General features: G+C 32.9%; 3 protein-coding genes across 5 annotated transcripts; 2 read left to right on the plus strand and 1 right to left on the minus strand.

Annotated features, from left to right (window-relative positions):
• Positions 1 to 818: 818 nt before the first annotated feature.
• Positions 819 to 2,702, plus strand: LOC114927222 (uncharacterized). The gene is made up of 3 exons (XM_029296865.2): positions 819 to 1,116; positions 1,241 to 1,277; positions 1,827 to 2,702. The coding sequence occupies exon 3, from the start codon at positions 1,828 to 1,830 to the stop codon at positions 2,314 to 2,316; it is 489 nt and encodes a 162-aa protein (XP_029152698.1). The 5' UTR covers positions 819 to 1,116; positions 1,241 to 1,277; position 1,827; the 3' UTR covers positions 2,317 to 2,702.
• Positions 2,703 to 6,871: 4,169 nt separating this feature from the next.
• On the plus strand, positions 6,872 to 12,053 carry LOC114927221 (uncharacterized). 3 transcript variants are annotated; one of them, XM_029296863.2, is made up of 8 exons: positions 7,068 to 7,189; positions 7,379 to 7,544; positions 7,621 to 7,683; positions 7,795 to 7,934; positions 8,461 to 8,498; positions 8,581 to 8,626; positions 9,447 to 9,611; positions 9,915 to 12,053. In XM_029296863.2, the coding sequence occupies exons 2-8, from the start codon at positions 7,453 to 7,455 to the stop codon at positions 10,076 to 10,078; spliced, it is 708 nt and encodes a 235-aa protein (XP_029152696.1). In that variant the 5' UTR covers positions 7,068 to 7,189; positions 7,379 to 7,452; the 3' UTR covers positions 10,079 to 12,053. The 3 variants fall into 3 exon arrangements, with proteins under 3 accessions (XP_029152694.1, XP_029152697.1, XP_029152696.1); XM_029296861.2 differs by having other exon boundaries at positions 6,872 to 7,544; XM_029296864.2 differs by having other exon boundaries at positions 6,872 to 7,544; positions 9,969 to 12,053.
• On the minus strand, positions 10,307 to 13,909 carry LOC114927220 (F-box/kelch-repeat protein At3g23880; the record flags this gene model as incomplete). The annotated part of the gene is made up of 2 exons (XM_072231853.1): positions 10,307 to 11,618; positions 13,819 to 13,909. Coding segments are annotated over 2 exons (1,403 nt in total), but the record flags the coding sequence as incomplete, so codon positions are not given.
• Between the last annotated feature and the right edge of the window lie 1,913 nt (positions 13,910 to 15,822).

The raw sequence follows: 15,822 nt of genomic DNA on the forward strand, positions 1-15,822 counted from the left end.
AGGAATATGAGGAAAAAGAAGAAGAACACAAAAAAAGTGCGCCTAAGTAAATTTGATTTAGTTTAACTTAGTTAAAAAAAAAAACTTAATTATTTAACATTTCTTTTTCAATCCCAAATGAATACTTATACTCTAACTCTCCAAGAAATAATAGATCGACCAAGTAACACCTGTTATGTTAGATAAGAGTTATTTAAACTAATTAATTTAAATATATTTTGATAAGTTTTATAAGAATAAAATTTAATTCTTTTGTAGTTGTAATAGGATTTTTAATTAAAAAATTTAAAAATTTTCATACTAGAACTTAATGAGTTATAATGAGTTAAAATAATTGTGAAAATATTTTTAGTTTAGATATCTATGAGTTATGTTATTTTTAATTGTTTTACATTTTTATTGAAAAATAAAAAAATATATTAAAAAATATATAACGAAAAATTTGAAAGATATTTTATTTTTGCTGTTATAATGTGTTACTAAAATGTCTAAATATAATAATTATTTTAGTGCATGAATTAATTTTATTTCGGACCGAGAAAAGCATTATACGTTTTTTCTATATATATATTTTTTCTAGTTTAACAGCCTACAAAGTACAAATAATTACTAACTAGCTAATGGTATAAAGTAACAGAGTTTAGGTATATAAAAAAAAGTAGTATAAAGTTTATACTTAATTAGCACATAGACCGAAAAATTTGTTAACTCCTATAATAATACTACTTTTTTTTGTGTCAAATATAATAATACTACTTAATTAAACAAAAGAATGATAGGGTTCACGATAAATCTGAGTTTATTATGTTTTTTTTTTTGGGGACTACCGGAGTTTATTTTGTTTAATATTTTTGTGTTGCATCCATTCTTTATTAGTAGAAATTATAAATATTGAAAAATAATAGTACACAAATATAACTTTATATTATACGATTTAACATAAAAAGTGAAAAACATTGTCCCAGATAGAATATATTGGACCTTTATGTAATATATTGGGCTTTTATTTCGTTTCTTCCAATAAGATTAGACTTAAACTTAAACACTCTTAAGGATTACACTCAAATTTGAAATCGCAGAGACTCACGCGAAATTCTTCTCCATCCCTGTTTCTTCGTAAGTTTCTCTTCTTCTCTTCGTTTTTAGTGCTCTGAATTTGGATTTTCTTCGCGATTTACGTTCTCCTTCAAATCATTATCACATTATTTACTAACGATTACACTCAAATTTGAAATCGCAGAGACTCGCGCGAAATTCTTCTCCATCTCTGTTTCTTCGTAAGTTTCTCTTCTTCTCTTCGTTTTTAGTGCTCTGAATTTGGATTTTCTTCGCAATTTAGGTTCTCCTTCAAATCATTATCACATTATTTACAATTGCAACAGCTCAATCCTGAATGCTAATTCGTTTTTTTTCTATTGTTAGTGCTCTGAATTTGGATTTTCTTCGCGATTTATGTTCTCCTTCAAATCATTATCACATTATTTACAATTGCAACAGCTCAATCCTGAATTCTGATTCGTTTTTTTCTATTGTGTAGTTCTAGTTTTGGAAAATTCGGTTTCACGTTCTATGCTAGGGTTTCACACTAGTTACAGTTCAGTATTATGTGTGCCTTGTTTTTAAGGAAAGAAAGATTATTAGATGAATTTTGAATTTTCTAATGTTTTTGGTTCATATTCATAAAGTTGGATCTAGATTTAGAACGAAAATATCTTTTATGTGTGAATTTTGGGTTGAATGTTTGCTGATTTTGAAGAGGGTTAACTTATGCTTGTCAAGTGAGGATTCTTGTTAACTTTGCTGATTTAATTCTCGTTTTGTTCTAGGATGGCTGATGACGATGTCCTAGGTCTGGGAAATAAGGCTGGGAGCGGCACCAAAAGGAAGTCTCCCGGTGACTCCTCAGAAGAAGAAAAGGAGAAGGAGGACAAGGGATTCCAAGTAGAATCTCCAGATAACAATAACAAAAGAGCAAGGACAGAAGAAGAGGAGCAGAATGTTGAAGAATTAGGTTGCAACCCTGATGTTGCAAACCAAATGATGAACCATTCTCGCTTCTTTTTGTTACTCAAAATGACTCCTCTTGAGGCCAGGGATTACTCCCTCATGAATGAAGCAAGGAATCTGATTGGTCAACTTCAGTTTCTTGCTATGAATCTCAATGAATATCCTGATTTTCTGACGCAATTCAGGGAATTGCGGGGGAGGATTCCTTGTGTGACACTCTTTCACGGATTCGAAGTGATTGATAGCTGTGCAATCAATGACGGTACTACTGCAGAGCATGTTGCTGCCTTGGGAGCTCCAGACAATTGAGGCCAATGCTTTTGTGCAGAGTATGTCCAATGATAGTGATATATAGAAATAAGTGAAAATTAGGAGTTTATGCATATGTGAGATTGATGTTGTTTGGTGTTATGTAATAATAGTTTGTCATCATCATCTTGGTGATATGATAAGCTAAGTAGAAATTTATGTACTGAACCTTTATCACTCTGTGTTACTCATGTAGGCTGTGCATTATAATAGAAATTTCTGTACTGAACCTTTATCACTCTATTGTATCACAGTTGTGCTTCACAGCTTCATAGTCTATTCCATGAATATCAGTTGTGATTATGTAATGTCAGTGTGCTGGTGTGAGGCAATACATTGCAACTAGATTTTTGGTTCAATAATGTCACCTTCATTTTCAGGAAAAAGACTCTCTCCTTTATGGAAATACTTATATTCAGCAACTTAAAATTGTATTCCAAATTGATCTTTACTAAGTATGAGAGTGTACATCTTTGGGAGATTTTTGCAGACTTGTATCAATCGCTTGGCAGATAGCAGGTTCGCGATATGAGGATTCCAAGCTTGTAAAGAGAAGTGCATCACACTTTTTCTCCAATTCCAACAAAGACGATGTGATGCTTGAAGAGGAGAACGAATGCATTCTGTTCCCCATTACTCCATGCTGTTCTTGGAGAGGAGCAAAATGGAAATGAATTATAATATACAGTCCCCATGAAAAGGCCTATGGACTTTTTTCTTTTTCCTAGTATCATGTAAACATAAATCAGAGTGATTAAAAAATGTCTTTCCCTATTTAGCTCCTCAACTATGATACCAAAAATTTTCTAATTTGACATAACTTGAATTTAGAATCCCTTAAGTTGAATTAGGAACTGTTTCTTTCTCTGCTTTTTAATAGCTTCTGCTTGCAAAACTCTTCTGCTATTTACTTGAATGTATATTTTTTGGTTGAAAAGAAAAGAAAACAAAGAAATTCTAAGAGAGAGAGAGTGTTTGTCCTTCCATATTTAGCCCCTCTTAATCTTTAAAAGCTAAGGTTATCAATTTTGAACATTTGTGTCATAGGACCGATGCCACTTTCCTGGATAAATTCCTACAGAAAGGTAAACTCACAATTCCTTTTTGCTCTTTGCTCTTGTAAAATTTATTTGAAGGCTCTGGTTGATTCCTCTGCTACTTTTAAAGGCTATATTTTCTTGCACTGATGGGAACGCCTATGGACGACCCGTTGGTAAGTTTACTACTTTTTGGCTGAGAAATGCATGGATGCCTTTGCTCAGTTACTGATTCAAGTGACATATGGCGATGAACTTACTTACCATTTCTTTTTCTTATATATCTCTAGTTTGCAGTGTTCCGACTATGTATATCACTTTTATCTCGAATCACTTGCAGCAGCAAGTAGGCTAAACAAAAGATAGAAAAAAGTAACATTATAGTTTTTTTAATTGATTTATACCTCGAGTCTTTGTATATTCACACAATATTGTAATTGATGAGATGAACACTCGCTTTTAATTGATTTCTTAATGTTTTGAGCATAGAACTATAGTTGGAGATTGAAGGTTTCAAATGTTAGTCTGATCTTTGAGGAATGTATTTGAGTTGATCGACCTTTTTTTATTATTTTGTTCTTTGGGGGTGCCCTTATGGGTTGTGGGTGCATCATGGTTACAATGTTATACTTGATTGTCCTTACTATTAACATCTTTTTCTGAATTTCACAACAACCCAGGTGGATCAATTTTGGCCCCATTTGCTGACTCTTTCGCTCCTTTGTATTTTGCACCGAGAGACATTAAGGAAGTTATGCCAACTGAGCAGCCTTGTGATTTAGCATATGAATTTGGGGATGGACTTTTTGATGTGAAAGAACTCCCACAAGGCTTTCCAAAACCTGGTAAGCACCATTTGTTTCTTTCATACAATGTGTTTATGACTGTACGTTCATATTGCATCTTCATACCATTAACTGAATTCTAAACTTGCCATATTTTTACTCTAAACATCTCTATGATAGATTTCAGCATGGTCTACTACTGTATCATTGTTTTCTTGGTGACCCTTTTACCACTTCATAGGTTTCTTATTCTGTTATGTGATTATACAACATATAACAAATAGGGTGGCTAAGTAGAAATTTCTGTACTGAACCTTTATCACTGTGTTACTCATGTAGGCTGTGCATTATAATAGAATGGCAGAATTAGCTTTCTCAGCACAAAGAATAGAAATATTAGCTTTGCTTTCTTCCAAAATGCATTAAAAAACTAATATAGCATTTCATGATAAATACATATTCTAACTAAAGCAAACGAATATCGATATTTATAAGGAACCTAATTAAATGTTCATCCTTAAGACACTAACATAACTAGACTTTTCCCTTCTAGAAAGCTCATAGACTTTCAATGAGGAAATAAAGATTTGTTCATTATAATTGATGTGCAGATTTTGTCAAAATCTCTTTTTAGTTTTTAATGTTAGGATGGATTTAGGAGTATCTTTGTTAGGATGGATTTAGGAGTCAAAGTCCTTCACATGGCTTGGTTGAGGGTATGCAATTCTTGTGCTCTACCATTAATGGAACAGCAACTGGCATATGCCTATGATATACTCTCAAGTAATCTTTGCTTATTTGTTTAACGGTTGAATTAAAAGCAAATGGGGATCAACTGAATATGTGTCCATAAACAGAACGAAAAATTAAAAGAAAATAAGAAACATGTAAATATTTGAAGTCTTTCCATAATGTTTGGAGCATAGAACTATAGTTGAAGATTGAAGAGGTGAATCAATTTTGGCTCCATTTTGTGATTTAGCATATGAATTTCCAAAACCCGGTAAGCGCCATTTGTTTTGTTAATCTTAGTATTATGCCTGCACGCTCATTGTGAGATCATTGAAGAAATTCATTCAGTTGAATGGATGATTTGTTTAACAGTTTGTGTCTGAAAGGCATGCGTGAGGGAAATATTATTATATCCCATGTTTGCTGTTTTAGTTGGAGAAAGAACAGAGTGTATAGCTTGTTAAATGAATAGCATGCTCTGTTAGAGGCTTGTTACTTTATTCAGAAGTGACTGCCTCAGTGTTTTTATCATAGCAATGTATTTAGTATTTACATTATTTATTCGAAATTCAATCATATATATTACCATTTTGTTAGAAATGTACTTAAATATTCACATCAGCATGCAATAAACAGAAATCCTCTAGTTACAACTATTTATCATCATGATATAAGCATGTGTGCATTAGAATTAACGAGTGCGCTTTACAAATTGGTAACAATAATATTATTAGTGTGATACGTGATTCACATGAATGTGCCACAGATTCGTGATTCATGATATAACATGTTTAGTTTGTGTTAGAGACCAACAATGTGTTAGGTCATTGTTTCTATGACCCTACTTAATTTTGTACGGTATCCCTTTAACTCGTGCATTTATTAGAGTTTCAGCCTTGCAATATGCAAATAATTAGTTGAATAATTCACGGCTTTAACTAATATCACTTTGCAGAAAATATTATGAGCCATTCTTAAAAAAAATATATAAAAAAAGGGAAAAAGAAGAAAATATATGTAAGATATTGTGTTGACTTCTACATTCAATTATTCTATGGAATGCGAATTTTGATTATACTATGTTCATATTCCATTTAATAAGAAAAAATTGCATGACAAATACTACTCTTCTAGCTTTCTCTCTGTCTCAAAATAAGTGTATGATTTCAAGAATAACGTTGGTTTCACGCGAGAAAGGTGAGGGAAATGAACAATAGAGAGTAGAAAGATAAAAGCAGTGCAGTTATAGATAAATGTCGTGTCAAGTAGTATCATTCTCTAAGGTTCAGTAAGTTCAAAAGCAATAAATTACAGAAGATAATAAAGGCTTTATCTGACAGCTGGATCCTTTTCTCACTTTAATTTCAGGCTTACACCTTCACCTGATACTCATACTTATATTTCTACCTTCAAAAATGATGTAGAAGTACATAGATATTAACTTAACAAGTGTCTAGACGTAGCTGTTGTAAAATAATGAGAAATCCTTAAACTCTTGCAAATTTTCAACAGCTTCCAACTTTGGACAAGGATGTATGTTTTACTTGAACAAAAAATGAGGTGGTCATGTAAACCCACGTGACAATTTAAGATTAAGAAAAAATAAAGATTTGTTCATTATAATTGATGTGGAGATTTTGTCATAATCTATTTGTTCATTCTATTCTAATTGATGTAGAGATTTTATCATGATCTCTTACTAATGTTGATTATAAAAGGAGTATCTTTGTTATGATGGATTTAGGAGTCAAAGTCCTTCAAAAGCAGAAAAAGAGAACTATTTGTTGAGGAAGCAAAGGGCCCACACACAAGACTTGAGGTTATGCAATTCATTTGCTCTGCCATTAATGGAACAGCAACTGGCATATGCCTACTATATACTCTCAAATAATCTTTACTTGTATGTTTAACCGTTGAATTAAAAACAAATGGGGTCCAAATGTGGGGCACTTACATGATTTTGGTCCCTTTGCAAAATCCATGGCCTAAAACCCACATTTATGTGTTCCTTGGATGCAATATAAAATCTAATTCTTCTCTCTTTTTCTCTCAATCTCCACTTCCTGCCGACACTTGTTATATTTACCATTAACTGTTTTTGACATGAGATTAATTATCATGAACTACTACTCTTTTCATCCAATCAGATATTTCTGTTTGTGGCAATATATAATTAGAAATTTATGACACTTATGTTGCATATATATCATGTAAGTGAAATTTGGAACAACAAACGTATAAATCTTCAAATGCGCTTGTAACATATCGATGTCATTCATTTCATCAGTAATTAGTTACATTACATATGAAGTTTCAAATGTTAGTCTTCCTTTAAATATGTTGATGACATTGTGGTTTAATGAAGGATCTTTGAGGGATGCATTTGAGTTGATCGACCTCTTTTTATTATTTTGTTCTTTGGGGTGGCCCTTATGGCCATGGGTTGTGGGTGCATCACTTGATTGTCCTTACTATTAACATCTTTTTCTGAATTTCACAACCACCCAGGTGGATCAATTTTGGCACCGTTTGCCGACTCTTTCGCTCCTTTGTATTTTGCACTGAGAGACGTTAAGGAAGTTATGCCAACTGAGCAGCCTTGTGATTTAGCATATGAATTTGGGGATGGGCTTTTCGATGTGAAAGAATTCCCACAAGGATCATTTGTGATTATGTAATGTCGGTGTGCTGCTGTGAGGGAATACATTGCAACTAGATTTTTGGTTCAATAATGTCACCTTCATTTTCAGGAAAAAGATTGAAGATATTCCTGAGGAAAGACGTCATCGGCTGCTGCTTCTGTTAAAACCTAGGTATGTTCCTCTCTCCTTTATGGAAATACTTATATTCAGTAACTTAAATTTGTATTCCAAATTGATCTTTACTAAGTATGAGAATGTATATCTTTGGGAGATTTTTTGCAGACTTGTATCAATCGCTTGGCAGATAGCAGGTTCGCGATATGAGGATTCCAAGCTTGTAAAGAAAAGTGCATCGCAGTTGTTCGCCAACTCCAACAAAGATGATGTTATGCTTGAATATTATAACTGCCGAACAACCGGAGGTTAGTCAGGTGAATCGGTTCATTGTTATTGTAGGTACTGGTCATACATTAATATAATGAATGCATTCTGTTCCCCATCACTCCATGCTTTTCTTGGAGAGGAGCGAAATGGAAATGAATTAAAAAATACAGTCCCCATGAAAAGGCCTATGGACTTTTTTCTTTTTCCTAGTTTCATGTAAACATAAATCAGAGTGATTAAAAAATGTCTTTCCCTATTTAGCTCCTCAACTATGATACCAAAAATTTTCTAATTTGAATAATTATTTTAGAATCCCTTAAGTTGAATTAGGAACTGTTTCTTTCTCTGCGATTTCATCCTGCACTTTTTAATAGCTTCTGCTTGCAAAATTCTTCTACTATTGTGCTTGAATGTATCTTTTTTGGTTGAAAAGAAAAGAAAAGAAAAAAGAAATTCTCTGTATGTGTGAAAGAGAGAGAGAGTGTGTGTGTATAATTCTCCTTCCATATTTAGCCCGTCTTAATCTTTAAAAGCTAAGGTTGATTTTGAACATTTGTGTCATAGGACCGATGCCACTTTCCTGGATAAATTCCTACAGAAAGGTAAACTCACAATTCCTTTTTGCTCTTTGCTCTTGTAAAATTTATTTGAAGGCTCTGGTTGATTCCTCTGCTACTTTTAAAGGCTATATTTTCTTGCACTGATGGGAAGGCCTATGGACGTCTCATTGGTAAGTTTATTACTTTTTGGCTGAGAAATGCATGGATGCCTTTGCTCAGTTACTGATTCAAGTGACATATGGCGATGAACTTACGTACCATTTCTTTTTCTTATATATCTCTAGTTTGCAGTGTTCCAACTGTGTATATCACTTTTATCTCAAATCACTTGCAGCAGCAAGTAGGCTAAACAAAAGAAAGAAAAAAAAGTAACATTATAGTATTTTTAATTGATTTATACCTTGAATCTTTGTATATTCATGCAATATTGTAATTGATGAGATGAACATTCAATTTTACTTGTCAATTTTCTCTGCTAGAGAGGAAGTAAAAAAGAAATGGTGACAAGTGACAACTTTTATGAGGAACTTTTATGATTGATTTGGTGTGTTTGATTGTTCATATTGATCAAATAAAATAGCTATTATTAGAACAGATCAACAGAATATGTGCCCATACACACAGAAGGAAAAATTAAAAGAAAATAAGAAACATCTAAATTTTCTAATTACAATATTTGAAATCTCTCCATAATGATGTCAACCTTGTATAGTATCACTCTTCACTTTTTTAGATTGTGATTTCTTAATGTCGAGCATAGAACTATAGTTGGAGATTGAAGAGGTTTCAAATGTTAGTCTTCCTTTAAATATGCTGATGTCATTGTGGTTTAATGAAGGATCTTTGAGGAATGCATTCGAGTTGATCAACCTTTTTTCATTATTTTGTTCTTTGGGGTGCCCTTATGGGTTGTGGGTGCATCATGGTTACAAGGTTATACTTGATTGTCCTTGCTATTAACATCTTTTTCTGAATTTCACAACCACCCAGGTGGATCAATTTTGGCCCCATTTGCTGACTCTTTCGCTCCTTTGTATTTTGCACTGAGAGACATTAAGGAAGTTATGCCAACTGAGCAGCCTTGTGATTTAGCATATGAATTTGGGGATGGGCTTTTCGATGTGAAAGAATTCCCACAAGGCTTTCCAAAACCTGGTAAGCACCATTTGTTTCTTTCATACAATTTGTTTATGACTGTCCGTTCATATTGCATCTTCATACTATTATCATACCATTACCTGAATTCTAAACTCGCCATAATTTTACTCTAAACTTCTCTAGATTTCAGCATGGTCTACTACTATGTCATTGTTTTCTTGGTGACCCTTTTACCACTTCATATGTTTCTTATTCTGTTAAGTGATTATACAACAAATAACAAACAGGGTGGCTATGCATTGCTTAAGGTGCTGCCACGTGCCGACTTTATTTAATTTCGGTTGTCTCTGGTATTTGCAGTTAAACATCCTTACCCTTTCAACGATCAACTTGTTATATATATCCGTCTTATAGGTCCAGGGGTTTGTATAGGTCAAGCATGGCAAGAAGGAACAAAGATAGAGCAAGTGCCACGAAAATTATGCAGCGAAATTTTAATGGTGAAGGATTATAGATCATTGTGAGATCATTGAATACAGCATTTCATGATAAATACATATCTAACTAAAGCAAACGAATCTATTCATAAGGAACCTAATTAAAAAACATTAAACATAAAGACAGTTAGACAGAGTCTATAAAACACAAAAAAACAAGGCACTACATAATGATAATAAAGTTATGGATTCAAGAGATAGTGTAGGAAATCCTTCACCAAAAAGGTACCCAAAATGCAAACCATCTTTAAGTGATTATAGGCTTGGCTTAATTAACCGCATTTCAGATGAGCAACTTGGAAGACCAAAGTGGAACGGTGAAACTAAGCTTTCATGATAGAGTTCAAAGATCCTTCCAGATGAGTGCTGAGTTAAAGGACAAAGTTTGGGCATGCCATCACTGGAGCTGTCAATATTAGGAATATCTATGCTGCCATCATTTAAATTACATAAAACAAACTTGCCACTCGGAGCAATAGCAAGAAGAACATCTTTCAACATGTATATAGGCTGTAGGCTTAAAGGACGACGACCGAGTAGCGGGTGGTGGGGGATTATGGCCAATTTAGTCCAAGACTGAGGAACTCCATACTCCTTCATCAACCAGACAGTCCAATGAGTTTTCTTAGTCTCATAACAAACAGCAAGACAATCCCTCAAGATACCCAATTGGGGAGTCACCCTGTGATCATCATCTGAATCCCTGTTGGGAAGGGAAAACTGATTAAAAGTCTCTTTGACCAAGTCAAGGGAAAGAACCCACACAAAACTAAGATAGCGGTGAAAAAGCCAATTCAGAGTGCCAGTGCCACTTACAAAAAGCCCTACAAGATTCACCTGACAACCCCTGTAATTGCCGTCACGAAAATTACGGGAGAAATCCTGGATTGTTCTCCAGGTAGATTTTGGGCCGAATGTAAACATGCGTGATTTCTTATCCAGAATCGCGAAAAGCTTATACTTGTCATTCACATGATCATAACCGAATCCGCAAGTGCAGAGGAGACCTCCAATTTCAAGCGGCTGAGAGGTGAATCCAGTGCAGGGGTTCCACAGCATGGCACGATGGCTTATTACGAATCCATCCTGGCGCTCTTCATCGTGCAAGCACAGCAATCCATTGCAAGAGCCAATGATGAGGCGGAAGCGTCGTCCCTCATAGGGAACTACTTTAGTGGGTTCATGGGGAGCGTTCTCCATCACAGATCGTACGGAGAACACTCCGATTATGGGGTATCTGTAGGTTTGGCTATAATAGGCCATGAGTGGGTGGCTCAAGCCTGGATCCACCGCCATTGAACGCCGAAGGTGGTCCTTGGCAAATTGGGAACTGGAAATTAGGGTTCTCCATGAACTGCAGACGCTGTTCCTTAATGGAACGAGAGACCTCGCCGGTATCCTCAGCAGGATTTCCGCTATGAGCTCGTCCAGAAGGATAGGCGGTGGTTTTGTCGTGGTACAGCGGAGCAGTTCCGGCCACCCCCCGGTGGTTGTGACAACCTTCCCCTTCTTCGGAACAGCATCATCATCAACAGGAATGGGACCCCTCCTCATACGTACGAGGAAACTACACAATATAGGAGGAATAAGAAATCAAAAACAATATAATTACTAAAATTCAAATCTCATCTGTATTGCCATTTAATTTACAAAAGAAAACATACATGGAGATTCTATAAGAAGTAAAACAGAGGTTTACCTAAAGGAAGACGGCGCCGGCGATGGTGAGAGGAAGTGAATGATCTGCGCTTGAGTTGGAGCTCCAGATCTATCCAATGTTCAACAAGAGGGTTTCGAATTCTCGGCATCAGGAATTGATTCTTAATCTAATCTGTCTGGGCCCACAGCCAATTCAAATCTCAGCAGTTAACTAGTTTATCTTGCGTTTGTTTCCGGAACAACATAAAACAAGATAAGATACATAAAAAATAGAGACATAATATTTTATGTATTTATATTTTATTTAATAATAAATTATAATAAATTATACAAATTTAATTTATTTTTATTTTTTTATTTAAAAATTTTGAGATGAAAAATATAATAATAAAAAATATAATTATAAAAAATTAATAAGTTATATCTTTTATTAGTGTTTCTATGTCTTTTCTGTCAGAATGAATACTAAATTTACTAATTCAGTATTTTGGGATACAATATCTCTCTATATCTTCTATGTCAAACACTATCTTGTGTCTGTATATCTTTGTCTTAATGTCTTGTCTCTGTAAACAAATACATTCTTATATACTCATTTTAAATCTAATATATTCAAATTCGATTTAATTTAAAATTACCAATCTCGTTATATATTTAAATATTTTTATCAACTAAGTCTAATTAAATTAATTTAAATTTAATAAAAATTACTCACATATATGTATGTTAATTACTTTTTTTATAAAAAATAATATTATAATATTTTTACAATAACATAAAAAATATTTTATTTTAACACCAAAAATGCTTAATTTTTTATATTAATTTTTTTTTAGGTCTTTTTCATACATAATTTGTGTGTCTTAATTTAAACACAATCATTACTAAATATTTAACCACTTTCCAGAACAACGATTATTTTAGAATAAAAAATTCTACCTGGCATAATTATGAATAAATAATTAATCATTAATTAGTCATTAAAAAATAATTATTAATTAGATATTTTTGTTAATATTTAACTTCTTTTTTTATATTAATTAGTGTATGTATCTATGCATGAAAAAATTCATAAAAATACAAAAAATATTATATGCGAGATAGGTAAACTTATTTTCTAGAAATATGCGAGATCTCAGGTGCGAGGGATTCGATAGTGTTATTAGTAAGCAGAGATCCCGACTACTGAGTTGGTGATAGTAGTGCCAAGAGAGGAAGATGGTAGAAAGGGTAATTTAGTAATTATTGAAAATATATTGAATGAATGGAGTAATAATAAATCAGTTCAAATTCAAATCCCAATGAAAACGGAAGGCATTAATGGAGTAAAAATCGCTAAACTGAAGGGATGTTGTGATCAGGTCAACGATATGTAATCAGAAAGAGCGGTCAGTTAGGGGTACGGTGATGGGCTGAACAAAGGATGCTGTTATAGAAAAAAATATGTCCAAAAACGGTTTAATGGTTGGACCAAAAATAAGGAGGGATACACCTGTGTGGAAGGAAAGAATATGGGCTGTTCATTTGTCAACGAAGGTCCAGTCCAGGCTGAGCAAAAATAAAGGAGGGATACACCTGTGTGGTTGTGATTAGGGGTGGAAATAGGCCAGACGGCCTGCAGGAGCTTGCAGCCTGACCTGTGTTTGATCTGACTTAGCCTGGCCTGATAGAAAATAGGTCCAGGCTCAAGCTATTAAAAAAGTCTATATTCTTTAAAAGGCCAGGTCTAGACTTTTGAAATAGTCTGTTAGGCCTGTCAGGCCGGTTTGAGCCTGCAAATATATATAGAGAGTTTTATTATTCTAGTAAAAATGCTATTAGAATGATTTAAACTTGAGTCTTCTATTTTATAATAATACCTTTATTCACTTAGCTATTTGTCTTTTTAATTATATATGTATATTTTGTATCAATATTATTCATAAATTTATTATTTTATATTTTATAATTTTAAAAATTAAATTATATCTTAAATTTAATTATTATTAAAAAATAGACCTATTGACAGAACTTTAGGCTAGGTCAAATTTAACAACAGGTCAAACTCAGTACTTATTAAAAAGTCTATACCAAATTACATGTCAAATTAAGCCTGTTAAGAATAAAACCTGGTCTGACTTGGCCTATTTTCACCCCTAGTTGTGACAACCTTCTCCTTCCTCGGAACAGCATCATCATTATCCCTCCTCATATCCTTCTCTGCAACAAAGCAGGAATAAGAAATAAAAAACAATTTAATTACTCTCAGCGGTATTGCCATTTTAATTACGAAATAAAACATACATTGAGAGGCTCAACTACAGGAAGATGGCGCCGCCGAATGATCTGTGCTGGCGTTGGAGCTCTAGACCTATCCAAGTTTTTCGATGGTCACTAGGACACAACTGGCATAAACAAGTGTGTATGTTGTGGATGAGAAGGCAGGGAATGTTAATATTTATCAACAAATATTATACTCTACTATTACTATATCAATTCATCACATAATCTTATTACTAAAATGTGATGTCACTTGGATATGTTCCTAGCTAAATTATTTAGTTAGATCATTTCTGCGCAGAATTAAGTAAGCACAATAATTTTATTCAGAAAAATATTAAATGGTTAATAGTTTTGTGACATGACATAATATAGTTTCCGAGATAAATTTGAATTCTTTCAACCATGAGGGGACCAAGTAATTAAGTAAGTCATGATGATTGAACCACGTGACGAAGCTAAGAGTTAGTATACTACAGTTTTACTTGAAAAGAAATACATGCCTGATTTCACTAAATTTGTTTAATTTGGTAATATTGCTTATAATAAATTACATCAATTATAACATTATATTTAAATTTTGGGTATGTCTACCAAAATTTAAGCTATAATTTAATTATAGTGCTCACTTCTTCACTTGTTTTTTTTTTGGAATAAATATCAATCATTTAAGGATAACAGATAAATTTTTACTCTCTCTGTATATATTTTTTATTAAAAGTTTAATATGCTAATATGCTATACGTTCTTAAAAGACAACAATATAATTAGGAAAAGAGATAGACTTTTAATTAAGATATGAGATGATATAAATCCTTTTCTATTATTAATATTCAAACTCAGAATGAATATTTTTTTTGGGTGTCTAACCTCCGAATGTATGTTTGGTTATATTCTTATTTGAGTTTTTTTTTTTTTTTTTAAGATTGAGTACAGTAAAAATGACAATAAGATAGAGGTAAATATAAAAAACTAGACTTTTATTATTTCACAGTTTTTTTTCCAAAAAAAATTAAAAGCAAAAATACTAAACATATAATAAAGAAAAACTGAAAATACAAACTAATTAAAAATGGAAAATTGTAATGAGTTCACGGGAATATGATGAAAAGGAAGAAGTACTAGAGAAATTTCCTTCTCAATCTGCATCTCCATCATATATAATCATAACTCATCTTCTGAGCAGGCGGGTGAATCAAAGGAGAAGTAAACCAAAAACTTAATTATATATGGTTTTAATTTGTGGCTCCAATTGATCTGCCTCTAAATATGAGGCCACATATATTATAATTAGTAGCATATCGCATTATAGAATTTAATTGTCCCACCTATGACTACTGTTATGTTGCACTTCACCCCCAAGGTCCAAGGTCCACCTCAAAAATCATTCACTCGTTCATACATTTTATATAATAGAGTAAACTATTATTTCTATCCACAAATATTTTAAACGTTGATAAATTTATTCACACAAAAAATAAATTATAATTATATCTATGAAAGATAGATTTCATAACAAAAAATTATTCAAATGTTAAAAAATCATTTTAAAACTTTAAATTATTCTTTTTCTAACTCTAATTTCAATCATCTTTTTCTAAATCTCATCCCCTTCTTTTATTTTTTTTAGAAATTTCACCACCTCCTTCACCAATACTACCACCATCTCTATCTCATCAACCGTCAGCCCCCATTCTCTTTTTCCACAATCATAAACAACAAACGACAATGAATTTTTTTTTAATTTCTTGAATTTTTGCTTCCCCCCCCGTCAACCCTAGGTCCAAATAGTGCTCCCTTCTTCAGTTTCATCTTTTCAAAAGAAGATACCTGGTCTTTTTCTTCTTCCTCTG

The sequence above is a fragment of the Arachis hypogaea genome, unplaced genomic scaffold, assembly GCF_003086295.3.
Source record: "Arachis hypogaea cultivar Tifrunner unplaced genomic scaffold, arahy.Tifrunner.gnm2.J5K5 arahy.Tifrunner.gnm2.scaffold_59, whole genome shotgun sequence".
Classification (NCBI taxonomy): domain Eukaryota; kingdom Viridiplantae; phylum Streptophyta; class Magnoliopsida; order Fabales; family Fabaceae; genus Arachis; species Arachis hypogaea.

Coding starts and splice junctions, on each gene's coding strand:
- LOC114927221 (XM_029296861.2), top strand. CDS start 7,453: ATGCCAACTGAGCAGCCTTGTGATTTAGCATATGAATTTGGGGATGGG. Junction 8,499..8,580: donor GGATAAATTCCTACAGAAAG/GTAAACTCACAA, acceptor CTACTTTTAAAG/GCTATATTTTCTTGCACTGA. Junction 8,627..9,446: donor GGCCTATGGACGTCTCATTG/GTAAGTTTATTA, acceptor ACAACCACCCAG/GTGGATCAATTTTGGCCCCA.
- LOC114927222 (XM_029296865.2), top strand. CDS start 1,828: ATGGCTGATGACGATGTCCTAGGTCTGGGAAATAAGGCTGGGAGCGGC.